We start from the raw sequence: 14,984 nt of genomic DNA on the forward strand, positions 1-14,984 counted from the left end.
TGAATTCTAGTTCTGATATCTTACTTATCTCCATATTGATTAAATAACTGGAGTGAGTACTGCCTTTTGTCCTCTTTTTTGGAATGAGTTCTTCCACCTTGTCATTATGTCCAGAGAACTAAAGATGAAAGAGAGGGAAGATACAAAAACAGCAACAATGAAACCAGAAAAATACACACTATACAAATCAGTAGAGAACAGAAACCAAAGAAAAGGAAAGAAAGAAAAATAAGAATAAATCAAACAGAATGTTGAACAGAAGAATAAACTATATTGTGGGTGTATTTGTTTGTTAGAAGAAACTAGATCCCAAAATGGGAAAGAAAAACTTATATACACACAAAATGTGGTTGAATACAATGAAAGAAAGCCAAAAATGAAAAAAATATTTATAACCTTAAGTGAAAAAATGAAAATTAAAAAGACACAAGTAAAGAATTGATATGATAAGAAAACAGCTGAAAAGGATAAAATATAAAACTGAAGGACTAAAGAATGAGAGCAGAAAAACATACATTAATCAGAAGAGAACAGAACCAAAAAGAAAGAAAGGAAAAAAATGGGAATAAAATCAGATAAGTTGAACAGAATATTAAACTAGATCCTGAGTGTATTTTGGTCTGTTTGTTAGAAGAAACTAGATCCTAAAATAGGTAAGATAAACTTATGTATATACAAAAAAATTTAGTTGAATACAATGAAAGGAAGCAAAAAATAAAAAAATACATATATAAACCATAAGTGTAAAAATAAAAATTAAAAATGACTTAAAGAAAGCATTGATAAAATAAGAAAATAGCTGAAAAGGCAAATAAAATATAAAACTCAAAGACTAAGGAATAAGAATAAACCACAAATACTACATAAACTGGAGTTTTACAGTTCTGTATTATCAGTAAACTTGCTATTTACCAGAAGTTGCTGATAAGACTTCTGGGCGAGGGGCCTGTTGCATATTCCCTGGTGTCTTGCCTGGTGGAACTGTACCGCCCTTGCCAGCGGGCCAGGCTCAGTGTATACAGATCCAGACTGCACTTTGTAGTGCTCTTTTGCACCTTGAAGGCATTTTGCACTGATGTGGGGGATGAAAATGGTAGTGACCCAATCTCTAGACCCAGATCTAAAAGTTCATGCCTCCTACTTGTCAGTGAGCCCTCACAGAAGAGGAGTCAATCACTCATGTCTCCCTGGCTTCTGTCCAAACTATGTGTTCACCCAGCCTGTGATGAACATTTTTCTCTCAGGCAAATAACCCTGATTCAAGTTTCCAAACTTATGGACTTTTGTGGCATGCACCCATACCACACCTCCTGGGAGACAGAGGAGGGTCTCCTTGTGGTTCTCCCTCTTGCTGGACCCCTGCTCAGAAAGTGGTGGCACAACTATGCAGCGGTTTGCAGTTTATGCCAACACCAAGCAGAAAGCCAGCACCTGAACTCACTGTTTGTAACCGGTTTCTTTGCTGGAAAGCTTGGGATCTCTGCTGCACTTAGGCACTCCCTTTCTTTTTGTGACCCCAGGGATCCTGAGACCATGCTGTCTCACCTGGGATTCCACCCTGCTCTGCCTCCTGAGCACCTTTCAGGCAAACTTCTAAAAGTTCCAATTTTGTACTCTGCTGCTTGTAAGACATTTTGGTACCTGGCTTATGGAGGGTCTCTCCCCCAGTGGTTTATCTTGGGATATATCACCTCAGATTCATGTCTCCATACCTCCTACCTTACAAAGTGGTTGTTTTTCTATTTGTAGAATTGTGCATTTCTTTCCTCAGATCTCTGGTTGCAGGTTTTCAGAATGATCTGACAACCATCTAGATGCTTTTAAGGGACAAAGAGCCCCTGAGGGAAACTAAGATCTCCTACTCCCTTGCCATCGTACCTCTGTTGCTTACCACATCTTCTTTATTGGACATTTGGGCTCTCTCCAAAGTTTGACTATTGTTGATAATGCTGCTAAGCCAATTTTGAGAAAGTATAAAGGAGGTGATAGGGCAACTTGCCTTCTTGTGTTGCAATACATTATTATAAAGCCATATAAACAAAAACATTCTGTTCCTCAGCAACTCAGACTGAAGGGAGAGAACACAGTGTTCAGAAATACATATATACATGAAAATTTGATGTATAATAATAGAATCACAGAACAGTGTGGATAGAATGGGCTATTTACTAGATGCTTCTGGGAAAATTGGCTCATGATATTAGAGAAAGGTAAGTTAGACCCTTTAATCTCAGTTCATACGTAAAAATGGACCTGCTGGTCACTAAAGAACTAAACATAAGTTATAAAAAGGCAAACAGAAGAAAATACAAGGAATGTTTTTGTAGAAAAAAATATCAAGACCTAAATGTTTACTGTATCATGAAAAAATTTACAGGTTTGAGTACAACAAAATAGTGAAAAATATCACAGATTTTGTTTGAAGTATCTCATGAAAAATGCTAATAGTAAGGTGACCAGATAACTGCAATGTCCACACCTAGGAATTAATATCTAGAGATACAATGAACTCTGGAGGATGGGGTTGGGAAGGAAATCATGAAACCCAAAAGAAAACAGGCAGAAAACCCAAAAGAAAACAGGTATCAATGGGAACTTCACAGAAGGGGCAAGACTGAAGGACCTGAGGAGCCACAAGCACTTTTACTGAACACTAAGACAAATGCAAATTAAAACAAAAGCAGCCCAAATCAGAGAGGTGGATCTTACCAAGTAGGGAGTAGACGGTAGGCCAAGTCCAAAATGGGCATGGCACTAGGTAGAGGGGGCAAAAGCAGCTCAGGGACTGTCCACAGGGAAGTGATAATTTAAATGTGGTACTGCAAACTGCAGAAACCTATACAGCAGTTAGGGTAACAGAAAAGATGTTCACAGAGTTGACAGAAGCAGATTTAAAACAGAGATAAATAATAGAACAAAGTCTGCACATGGAATAATACCAGTACATAATTTTAAAACAGAAAGCACCGAACAACAGAGTGTATTTTATAAGAATGTGACTTGTGTGAGAATACAGGTATCAAATGCATTACAACAGGCACCTAGAACTGCGCTAGCCAAGAAAGGGAATGGGGAGCAAGAATCAGAAATAGCAGAACAGATGACATAAACCAAACTAAAAGTTCCTGCATAGACTAATAATGGCCACACTCTGCCATAAAGGTCTGATATAAAAACTAAAAAGGAAAGGATAGAAAAAACATGCCAGAAAATCATTAGGATGCTAAATCAGCTTTAAATACTTTGTCTGTTTACAAGGTTTGAGTTCAGTGATCAGTCCGGTTACATATCCCAGCTTCTGGGGTTAGTTTCACAGCTACATGATCACAGAAATACCAATGTCACTAGGACTTTGTTTCCTTACCTACAAAAGGAGGAGTAGGATTAGATAATCTAATCTCTGAGGTTGCTTCCAATTCTTTCTAGAGTCTACCCATTCATAGTTCTTCACTAAAACTCAAACATTGCAATTTAAAATTCAATTGTACCAATCTTTCTTCTTTTTATTTGGTTACTAACTTTAGCAAAGTCAACCCTCCTCCAATAAAAAAAAACTGAAATATTTAGGATTAGTAAAGTTCTCGGAACTATCAAAAAAAACCACAACAGAATTTCACTCTAAATCACTTCAACATTAATTTTGTAGTGCCACTTCTTAGACACTACAGATCTACTAATGGTTTAAAAAGATTTATGAGGATGGCAGAGCTTTTCATATCTTAAATCACACAGAACTAATTCTCAAAGCGTGCTTGTACTATCATAAGAAAATGATGCATCTGAGAAAACAAAGTACCTTTCCAGCTGACACAAGGCCCCAGTTTTCTGTTTTGATCTTGTTCTTCTAATGGTGTCCTGTCCACCTGAATCCCAGAGTCTTCTCTACTTAAGGGATGTTGACCATCTTCATCTTCGCTGTCTTCAGACCAATTCTGATTAAAAAGGGAATACATCTTACTCTTAAGAATGTATGGTGACTGGAGCTATTTAGATGAAAAGATTAATAAAATTTCAGAAAAAAAGCAAAAATTACACCTAATGACACTTCTTTCTAAATGTGTTGAAAATTACTATGACAGCCTGGAATTATTTTTGGTGGCAAAACCTCCAAGGTTAAAAGATACTCCTTCAAGGATACTTACTTTCATTCCATTCAGCTTCCTAGTACTATTGATTCAGTGCAAAATCTTAATAAATCTTTGATAATAAACTAATTTAGTGAAGAGTGTTTTTGCTTTAGTTAAGTTGCTCTAGGGTGGAAGGAGCCACAAAAATAATGTATCCCTTGGCATATATTTATATTTTCAATAACAAAACTAATGCCACTTACTGGTGTGTCTACATTTGGACCAAGATCAATTTCTTCACCTTCCATCAAGTATTTTCCCCAGTCAAAATCATCTTTCTTTTCTAAAATGTAACAGAAATATTTTATCAGCATTATCACAAATATGTGGGGGAAAAGATCCCCAAACTATAGGAAAAAAGTCTAACAAAACTCAAAATAAAATGCACCCAGGAGATGACAAAGTTCAAAAATACTGAAACACTCAATAAATTGATATTCTAATACATTTTAAAATTTAACTTTATCTTCAAAGTGATTTTTCTCTTTATATAATCAAAACTAGTTTAAAGTCAGAACTTAAAATCTTAAATTATTTGTAATATGCAATTTGTGATACAATTTGCAATATAAATTATTTGCAATACAAATTTGTACAATTTGCAATACAAATTTGTAATAAAATTTGCAAATGTATCCAAAGCAAGAGAAATTTTTACAAGTTTTTATAAAATGTCTGATAAGTAATAAAAACAATTTCACTTTTGTTATATATTAAACATTTGGCAACATACCCACTTCTTTATCTCTTGGTGTTTCCACATAATTGCTGTTTGAAGGAGAATCAGATAGACACAGAAGAAGTGACAGTATGGAATAATGTGCATCTGTCTTTAAAACAAAAAATGAAGATATGAATCACTGAGGTTGGTGAGAGCTTTCAAAAGTAGTTTAAGAAAAGATAACCCTTTGTCAGTTATGTCCCCAATACTTTTTCTAGCTTGAGAAAATGTGAATTGTATCTAAATAAATCCTAATCTCTAAACCTTTTTTAGAGTTCAAATGTGTACACATAAAAAAACATGTCAAAAATGCATTACCTGGGCTAGGCAAGATTGCAGAGGAGTGGGGGACTCTGTTTCAACCAGTCCCCTGAATTTAGCTAGATTATCTACCAAGCCACTCTGAAATCCATGAAATTAGCCTGAGACGAAAGATTATGTGTCTGGATCTCTACGAGGGCAGAGGGACTGATGAGTCAAGAGGTATGAAGGACAGAATTGTGACTGCATGGGCAGATGTCAGAGGATAAACAGAAAAGGGAGGGAGCTACCAGAAGCTAGCCACTGGAAAGCAATACCCCAGTGTAAGAGCGTCCTGTGCCTAGGGACCAGTGATAGCTTCCAGAGCAGTGGTGGAGGCATGGAAAGGGCTTGATAACGGCACCTAAACAGAATCTAGGAGCTTAAGGGGAAAATGTCAGACCTGGGCAGCTGCAGGTGTGGACCTGTGTCAGCAGACCCAAGAGGCCCACCACCACCACCACCGGTTCTGTGACTGCCCATGCCCAAGAGGATCCAGTGCAGACCTGGGGGCTAGCTGCTGCCACCTGCCCAGACTGGGATTGCTCATGGTTTTGGAGGCACAAGGGGCAGAGACAACTGGGGCCTGGGTCAACCACTGAGAGCATCGATGGGGACGTGTACCACCTATGGGAGACTGCAGTTTCCAGCGGCGCTTACAGAGGGAGAAACTGTTCCAGAGGATTCAGAGAGGAGCAGACTGTAGCTTCTCTCCTCTGGGGCAGAGGTCTGGATGCAGATATTTTCCTTTGCTCTGACCCCTTGAAAAGGTACGAAAGCCAGAGAACAAAAGCCATCAGAGAACAAAAGCCCAAAACACCAGTTTCCCAAACCCTTGATAGGGGCAGGGCAACTCCTCCCAAGCAGGGTTACCTGAAAAATAATGTGGCAGGCCCCTCCCCCAGAAGACAAGCTGGAAGAACAAGAGGAAGACAACCTGAGGGTCCTCTAAAACTGTAAAACCATGGATGGGACTGGAAGAGATTATGCTGAGTGAAATAAGTTAAGCAGAGAGAGTCAATTATCATATGGTTTCACTTGTTTGTGGAGCATAACAAATAGCATGGAGGATATAGAGAGATGGAGAGGAGAAGAGAGTTGAGGAAAATTGGAAGGGGAGGTGAACCCTGAGAGATTATGGACTCTGAAAAACAACCCGAGGGTTTTGGAGGGGCGTGAGGTAGGAGGTTGGGGGAGCCAGGTGGTAGGTATTAAGGAGGGCACGGATGCATGGAGCACTGGGTGTGGTGCAAAAACAATGAAAAAGAAACACTGAAAAGAAATTTAAAAAACAAAAAAAAAGAAAGAAAAAAAAAACTGTAAAACCCCAACACCAGGGGAAGAGTATATTGAGTACTGGTCTTGCCTCATAGCCTGTGTATTTCTTAGACACAATTTTTAAAAAATTCTTTTTCATGATTCTTCTGTGTTTTTTTTTCTTTTTACCTACTTATCATTCCAACTAGATGTTTAATACAACATACTTCATAGTAATTTTTAACTTGTACTTTTTCACACCCATACTTTTTTTTGTTTTACTTTTTTTATATATAGGGATATAAGCTTCCATGTAGTCCTTTTTTCCCTATTCAGTACTACCTTTTTTAATCCCCTGTAACTCTGGGAAGTAGTGCTCTCTAACAAAGAGAACAAAAATACACCCAGGAAGAACTGAAACACCCTACCTCAACTGAGAGATTATAGCCCCCTTCACCTCACCATCCCCCCCACTTTTTTTGAACTTTATAAATCTTATTCTTGAGTTCATTTTGGCTGGGTTTTTTTGGATAGGCTTCTGATTGCTCTACATTTTCCCAGGGTGCTCCTTGCCTGGATTGTAGTTGATATTTTCAACTCCATATATCCCCTCAACCACCACTCAACAGAATGACAAACAAAAAAAAGAAAAGAAAGGAAAAAAAAGAAACAGACACAATGGCCTTTCCTGCAGACCTAATGGATATAGATATAAGCAGGATGTTTGAAATAGCCTTCATGGTAACAATTATTAAGACGATAGCATTGAGAAAACCACTGATGGCAACACAGAATCTCAAGGGCAGAAATGACAGCTAATCAGGCCGAACTTAAAAATGCTATGAATGAGAAAGAGTCTATAATAGATACTCTAATTGCTAGGGTAAATGAGGCTGAAGAACAAATTAGTGATCTAGAAGATAAACTGATAGGAAGGAACAGGAGGAGGTCTGGAACCAACAGCTTAAAATCCATGAGAACAGACTTAGAGAAATCAATGACGCCATTAAACATTCCAATGTCACAATTTTGGCGATCCCTGGGCGGGGGGGTGAAGAGAGAAAGAGGACTAGAAGATATATTGGAGCAAATCGTAGCTGAGAACTTCCCTAATCTGGGGAAGGAAAGAAGCATTTGTGTCCTAAGACTGGGAAGAACAGACCAATGCCCCCACATGTAATACCAAAACTCACAAATCTTGGAACCAAGGAAGCCGCCCTAAGCGCAGTTAGGGGGAAGAGATTCCTTATGTACAGAGGAAGGAATGTCAGAATAATGTCAGACCTGTCCACAGACACATGGCAAGCAAGAAAGGCTTCTGTATATGGGCCAGTACCCTAGAAATACTGAACATTGATGAAAGAAATTGAGGAAGACACAAAATGATGGAAAAATATTCCATGCTCATGGATTGGAAGAATAAACTTTGTGAAAATATCTATCCTCCCCAAAGCAATTTACACTTCCAATGCCATCCCTATTAAAATACCATTGGCATTTTTCAAAGAGCTGGAATAAACAAGCCTAATGTTTGTATGAAACCAAAAAAGATGCCGAATCACCAAGGGAAAGATGAAAAAGAAAACCACACCTGGGGGCATCACGTTGCCTGACTTCAAACTATATTACAAAGCTGTGATCACAAAGACAGCATGGTATTGGCACAAAAACAGAAACACAGACCAAGGGAACAGAACAGAGCCTCCAGATATGGACCCTCAACTCTATGGTCAACTAATCTTTGATAAATCAGGATAAAATATCCAATGGAAAAAAGACAGTCTCTTCAATAAATGGTACTGGGAAAATTGGACAGCTACACACAGAAGAATAAAATTGGACCACTGCCTCACACCATATACAAAGATAAACTCTAAATAGATGAAAGACTTCAATGTGAGACAGGAATCCATCAAAATCCTACAGAACACTGGCAGTTACCTCTTTGACGTCGGCCACAGTAACTTCTTCCAAGACATGTCTCCAAAGGCAAGGGAAACAAAAGCAAAAATGAACTGCTGGGACTTCACCAAGAAAAAAGCTTCTGCCCAGCAAAGGAAACACTCAACAAAACTAAGAGGCAGCCCATGGAATGGGAGAAGATATTGGCAAATCACATTACACATAAAGGGCTCATATCCAAGATCTATAATGAACTTTTCAAACTCACACTCAAAAATAAATAACCCAGTCAAAAAAGGGCAGAAGACATGAACAGACACTTCTCCAAAAGAAGACATATGAATGGCTATACAGACACATGAAGAAATTTTCAACATCACTAGCCATCAGGCAAATACAAATCAAAACCACAATGAGATACCACCTTACAACAGTTAGAATGGCAAAAATTAACAAAACAGGATACAAACTGTTGGCGAGGATGTGGAGAAAGGGGAACCCTTTTACACTGCTGGTGGGAGTGCAAGCTGGTACATCCACTCTGGAAAACAGTATGGTGGTTCCCCAAAATGTTACAAATAGAGTTACCCTATGACCCACTAGTTGAACTAGTAGGTACTTACCCTAAAGATACAGATGTAGTGAAAAGAAGGGGCACCTGCACCCCAATGTTCATAGCAACAATGTCCACAATAGCCAAACTGTTGAAGGAGCCAAGATGCCCTTTAACAGATGAATGGATAAAGAAGATGTGGTACATAAAACAATAGAATACTACTTAGCCATTAGAAATTATGAATATCTATCATTTGCATCAACATGGATGGAACTGGAGAGGATTATGTTAAATGAAGTTAAGTCAAGCTGAGAAAGACAATTACCATATGGTTTCATTCTTACATGGAACATAAGCAATAGCACAGAGGGCCATAGAGGAAGGGAGGAAAATCCAAAAGGGGAGAAATCAGAGAGGGAGATGAACCATGAGAGACTATGAGCCCAAGAAACAATCCACGGTTTTCAGAGGGAAGCAGGGTTGCAGGAGGGGATAACAGGGTGAAGGGTATTAAGGAGGGCATGTGCTGTGATGAGCACTGCGTGTTATACTTAAACTAATGAATCAATGAACACTACATCAAAACTAATTATGTACTACACAGTAGTCAACTGAACATTAAGAAAAAAAAAGTTGGATGCCTAATCGACTGAGCCACCCAGGTGACCTGCCATTTTTTAAAAATTAATATTATGGTGTCATAGGGTTTAAATTAGTAAATCCTAAAGTCTAAAGTCTACCCAAGGAGCTATATAAAATAAATCAAGAAAAGATCTAAAAAAGATTTACCTTCTCTTTAAAAGTGGTCCTTGCAGGAATAATACACAGAGGTGTATTTCTAATCTTTAGGGCATGGGTTCAGAGCTCTATGCAGCTCTCTTTTCCAGAAGTATTTTTATAGCATTTCCCTAAATTGACAGACAGTTTCAAAAATTATCTAAAGCTCTCTTCCTTATGAAGAAGGAAGCTCTCTTCTTTACCACTTCCCACAGTACAAAGGGAAACCCTAACGATTACAGAATACTTAAAAATATTTATTGTGAGGATGAGTTAATACATGTGTAGAGTAAAGGGTTTACTCAGGATGCCTGAGTTGCCCAAACTCTGAACATCTCAAAGGTCGTTAGGACTGGCCCTTGACTAGCTCCTGAGAGATAACCTCTGAGCTCTTGAAATATCCTCTTGAGAAGAGTGTTTCTGTATGCCAGAAGCTTTGGGCCATGCAGTATCAATTTGACTAGTTAGCTTAGGCTAACAATGTGACTTACATGAACGTATTTTCTTATGCCTGACCTCTGGGGCCTGGAGACTGAAAAGCTATGGTCAGCCACATGTGCACTGTACATCCATGTGAATGACCCCCAACCAAGATACTAGACACTGAGGCTCAGATGAACTTCCTTGGTTTGCACACTTTGCACATGTTGTCATATGTTATCACTGGGAGAATTAAGTGCATCCTCATGCAACTCTATGGGGAAGGCACACCTGGAAGCTTATACCTGGTTTCTTCTGAACTTTATTCTATGTATCTTGTCCCTTTGATTATTTTTAAATTCATATCCTTTTACTATAAAAAAAAAACCTAACAGTGAGGATAGCAGCATTTTTAAAGTTCTGTGAATCCTTCTACTGAATCATCACGTCTAAGGGTGATCTTAGAGACCCAAAACTGAACATGAATGTGCTTAGGATAGTACATGGCATTTGGTTAGCATTACATAAGTAGTTATTATTACCAAGTGCTGAAAAGCCATTTAAAAGTTTTAAGACAGCCAGATGGTACTATTATTTGTGCTGATCTCTGATCTCAATTTCCAAGAAGGTTCAGCTAAGGAGAGAATTAAACAAAAACATGCTTTTTCAACACTGGGTTTGATGACAATGCTTAAGTCAATTTCCAGAAGGTTCTGCTCCAATTAGTAGATAATTATAAAACAGAATGAATGTTTAAATAGTTAACAGAAAAAAGGTGATGATAATAGATTTGAAACAGTACAATACATAGATGTCACAATCTATGCATACCTTTGTTTCCTTTATGCTCAGAAGTGATGCATTTAGAAATTCTTCAGTTAATCTCTTCCAACTAGCAGCTTTGCTGAGATCAGAATGAATGATGAATTTTTCATAAATTCTAAAATATATTCAAAAATAAACCAATAGTTAAAAGCTTACATTAATAAAAAGATCTACAAGTAAATACATATATTCCTAAATATACATATGAAACTAACTTACCCTTCTATTGTCTTTTCCACTTTGTGGCTATTAACATCCAAGAAACGATGAAATCTAAAAGATAAAATGCAATTCTTATATGAATCTTGTCATATACCTAAGAGGACTAGTCACAGAGCCCTACATATCCCTACAGATATACTATATTCAGCAATATTACTTCCAGGAGTGCCCCTCTCCTCCTATTACCTCTACCATCTAGGCAAACAGCCACTCAGTGGTCTTAGAGACTGCTCAAGCACATGTCATCTTTAGCCTCCTTTGTCCTCTGATTTCCTTATCTTCCCCTAATGCCCTGCATATAAGACTAGCACAGCACATTCTATAGCAGGGGTTCCTAATCTTTTTATGCCATAGTGAAGCCCACAGAAGTTTAGGGATCCCTTCTCAGAATAATGTTTTTAAATCAGAAAATGAGATACAAAGAAAACCAAGTATACTGAAATATAGTTGTGAAATATTTTTTAAAGTTTGCTGATATAGTAAGATACATATTTATAAAAGCATTAAATAACAAGATCTAGCAGTAGATCCATAACTATCATTAAAGTAGTAGTAAAAAATATTTAGAAATATCTGCCACAACTTTGTGATGTGAACTATGTGATTTGTACAGTTGACACAGTCATAGGTAAACCAGTATCGCTTGTTGCTTTCATTCATAATTTAAGAAAATGCTATTTTTTAGTTAGAGGTTAGTGTTAATTTTTTTCTTATCCAAATTCATAACACCCGAATTCTATCTTCAGGCTCTCAGGTTAAAAACTCCTATTATACATCGTATGTAATTAACTTTTGTCTCTGTTTTCCTTTAGGATAGAAGCTGGATCTCACTTATCAGAATTTCTAGGGCCTAGAACATGGCCGCAATTTAAAAAAATAAAACCAAACATGAATAGTTCATTTTTCTGATGGATTAAAGCATTATAAAATTGTAATATAGTTAACCAACTCTTCTTTTCCATTTTTTTAGTATCAAAGACAACAATCTGTATTTAAAAGAATTTACATACTAAATAGCATACTTAATTCTTTCACAGTAAATGGCTGAGTAGAACACCACTTCAACCTATTATTTAGTTTCTTTTTTTTTTTTATCTTTAGTTTCTCAATGTGTAAAAGGAGATAGTAAATTCTAATGTCTCTCCCAAGTCTGAAATCATGTCCATCTACTTAATGCCATTGAGAAATTAATTAAAAGAGAAATTATTTGGGATATAGCACTTAAATTTCCATCTTATATGACCTATCCAGACAGTTATAGGTTACACTTAAGAATTGAGCTTATTATTTCAGAAACTTGGTGAGCTTTTAGACTAATTGTTCTCATTATAAACCAAGTAGGTGCTGTATGTATGATTGTTAAGGCTGATATTCAAGATTACAGATACTGAAAAACTGTTTATTATTCAAGATTTCTACTGTAAGTGACGCCTAGATGGCTCACTCAGTTGAGCACCTGCCTTCAGCTCAGGTCATGATCTCAGTGTTCTGGGATGAAATTCCTCCCCATTGTGCTCCATGCTGGGGGGAGCCTGCTTCTCCCTCTGCCTGCTGCTCCCCCTACTTGTGCTCTCTCTCTGACAAATAAATAAATGAAATCTTTACTTAAAAAAAGAAAAGATATCTACTGAAATTAAACAGGCAGAATATTAACACTGAACATTCTTTTAGACATACTTCCATTAAAGGTAATGATGACAGTAGACAACTTCCATAAATAAAAATAAGAGCTCTAACTTCACCTAAATATCTAAACCAGATAAATCTTGAAAAATTACACGAGAAACTATATTAGAAGTTGTATTATTGGGTGGCTTAGGACTATGTGCCAGGAACTACTCTACGTGTTGGGATAAGAAATGAACAAAACCGACCAAGATCCCTAACCTCGAGGAACTTAGATTCTAGCTAGAGGTAGCGGTGAAGGAGACCAACAGTAAACAACATATAAGTTATCCAGTGTATTATGCTGTGTGTTTTTGAAAAAGAAAAAAAGACGAAGATAAGAGAAATCTGGAGTGGCCCAAGAAGAGACAGGGTATCAGTAAGAATACAGTGTTAAGTAGAGTGTAACCATTATTCTGCTCTAAAATTTCACTTAGCAATCCATTCAAAAAATGATCTGCAGTGTATCGTGCTAAGCGCGTTGGTGGAGCAAGGAACAGACAAACACAGACCCGTTCTCCAGAAGCGCGCTTCTAAGGATAAGGACCTCGACAACCCACAACCTCCTCTTTCAGTATGCTTGTGTCACACCGAAAGAGATCCAGGGGGCATTAGGGCACCAGGCTGCTACGGGAGCAGCAGGGCCCGCGAAAGCTTTGCTGGGGGTGGGGAAACCCGGCCGCGCGCCCAGGATACTGCTTGATCCCTTCCTGTCCCTAGCCTCGGCCCGGGAGCCGCGCCCGCACCTGAAGTTGGACCAAGCAAAGTGCAGGGCGAGCTGGAAGTTAGGGTCCGCCTCGTCCTGAAGGCCCGCCACATGGCGAATGAGCTCGCGAACGTCGCGCTCCTGCTGCGGGTCCAGTTGGCCCCAAGACACTGTCGGCCGCGACATATTGCCGGAACTCCCACGGCAAAGCACCTCGGCAGTGTTGTGCCCGTTCTCGCGAGAGTTCACGCTCCCGGTGCTTTGCGACTCGGAGAGGCTCCGGAAGCTGTCGCGAGAGTTCGCGCTCCTGAGACGTTGAGTGTGCACGCTGGTCCTTGCTGGCGGTTCCCATTGGCGTTTTCCAGCTTCATCCCGGTATCTTTAGGAGCGTGTTGAAAGAGCCGTTAGATTAATAATAATAATGATGATAATAATAATAATAGCGTGCTTAAAGAATTAGCCGTTAGGTTAATAATAATAATAACAATAATAAAATAATTGATCATCTCTGGCAAACCTTGGTTGTGGTTTAACTTACGATATGTCGAGAGAAGCCAGTTAGTTTTCATTCAGTGCACCTATTAGCATCTGCCTTTCAGATCCCGTGACCAGTTATTTCAGATCCCGTGATCATCTGCCTTTCAGATCCCGTGACCATTCTTATCCCAGCTTTAGTTTCTCCTTCTAGTGGTGATCTCTAATGATCTCTCAGTTTCACTCTGTCTACTCATGTCACACGACCTGGTCCACACTACAGCATATGTCAGCAAAAAGGATTGTCTGGCAGAGGCAGACAGTGAGCGCTGCTCCACTACGATTGGGAGCAGCCAAAGGCGATTTTATAATCTCTCTTGATCAAAGATGGAGTACTGTCTTTGTTGTTCATAATTAAAACCTTTGAACTGACTTTTTGTTAAATATTGTATATAACCATTCCAGAAACCTGTTACATACACCTCTGTTTTTTCTTTTAGTGATCTGTTGGGTTTTCACGTGGTTTATCATATTGCATTACTGTAGTAATGGATAGCTGATACACCACTGTCAATTCTTTGGGGCTCTTGAAACAAAATACCACAAACTGGGTGGCTCATAATTCTCACAGCTTTGGAGGCTGGAATTCAAGATGAATGTGTCAGCATGGAGTTGATGAGGGCCTTCTTCCTGGAGCAGACTTCTAGATGTATCCTCAATGTGGTAAAATGGGCAAGAGAGCTAACTGGGGCCTCTTTTATAAGGGCACTAGTGCCATTCATGAGGGCTCCATCCTTATGACCTCATCACCTCCCAAATGCCCAATCTGCTAATACATTGGTCATAAGGATTTCAATATATAAATTTTGGGGGTACCGTTCAAGACACCATAGCAACTACCTAAAACGTGGACTGCAGGCGATTGCACAAATCTCACAAGGAGAGAATCTTAGTATTAGAAATGGTTCTGTGGAAGGGGATTTTTACTCTTTTCCTGGGGATTCTTTTCTACTCCAGTTTCACCTATCATCT

At 38.6% G+C, this 14,984-nt stretch overlaps 1 protein-coding gene across 4 annotated transcripts in view; it reads right to left on the reverse strand.

The window, feature by feature from the left end:
- The window catches only part of TUBGCP5 (tubulin gamma complex associated protein 5), a 109,933-nt gene extending 95,850 nt beyond the window's left edge, over positions 1–14,083 (reverse strand). For 3 of the 4 annotated variants that reach the window (XM_032342329.1, XM_032342330.1, XM_032342328.1), the window contains exons 1-7: positions 13,996–14,083; positions 13,519–13,857; positions 11,105–11,158; positions 10,892–11,000; positions 4,861–4,957; positions 4,331–4,410; positions 3,797–3,932 (exon numbers count right to left, since the gene is read on the reverse strand). In XM_032342329.1, coding sequence (XP_032198220.1) covers positions 3,797–3,932; positions 4,331–4,410; positions 4,861–4,957; positions 10,892–11,000; positions 11,105–11,158; positions 13,519–13,664 — 622 coding nt within the window. In that variant the 5' untranslated portion in view covers positions 13,665–13,857; positions 13,996–14,083. Of the gene's footprint in view, positions 1–3,796; positions 3,933–4,330; positions 4,411–4,860; positions 4,958–10,891; positions 11,001–11,104; positions 11,159–13,518; positions 13,858–13,995 lie in introns of those variants that run through there. The other variant, XM_032342331.1, reaches the window with a different exon arrangement.
- Positions 14,084–14,984: the final 901 nt, after the last annotated feature.

This window comes from Mustela erminea, chromosome 5, assembly GCF_009829155.1.
Source record: "Mustela erminea isolate mMusErm1 chromosome 5, mMusErm1.Pri, whole genome shotgun sequence".
In the NCBI taxonomy this organism is placed as follows: Eukaryota; Metazoa; Chordata; class Mammalia; order Carnivora; family Mustelidae; genus Mustela; species Mustela erminea.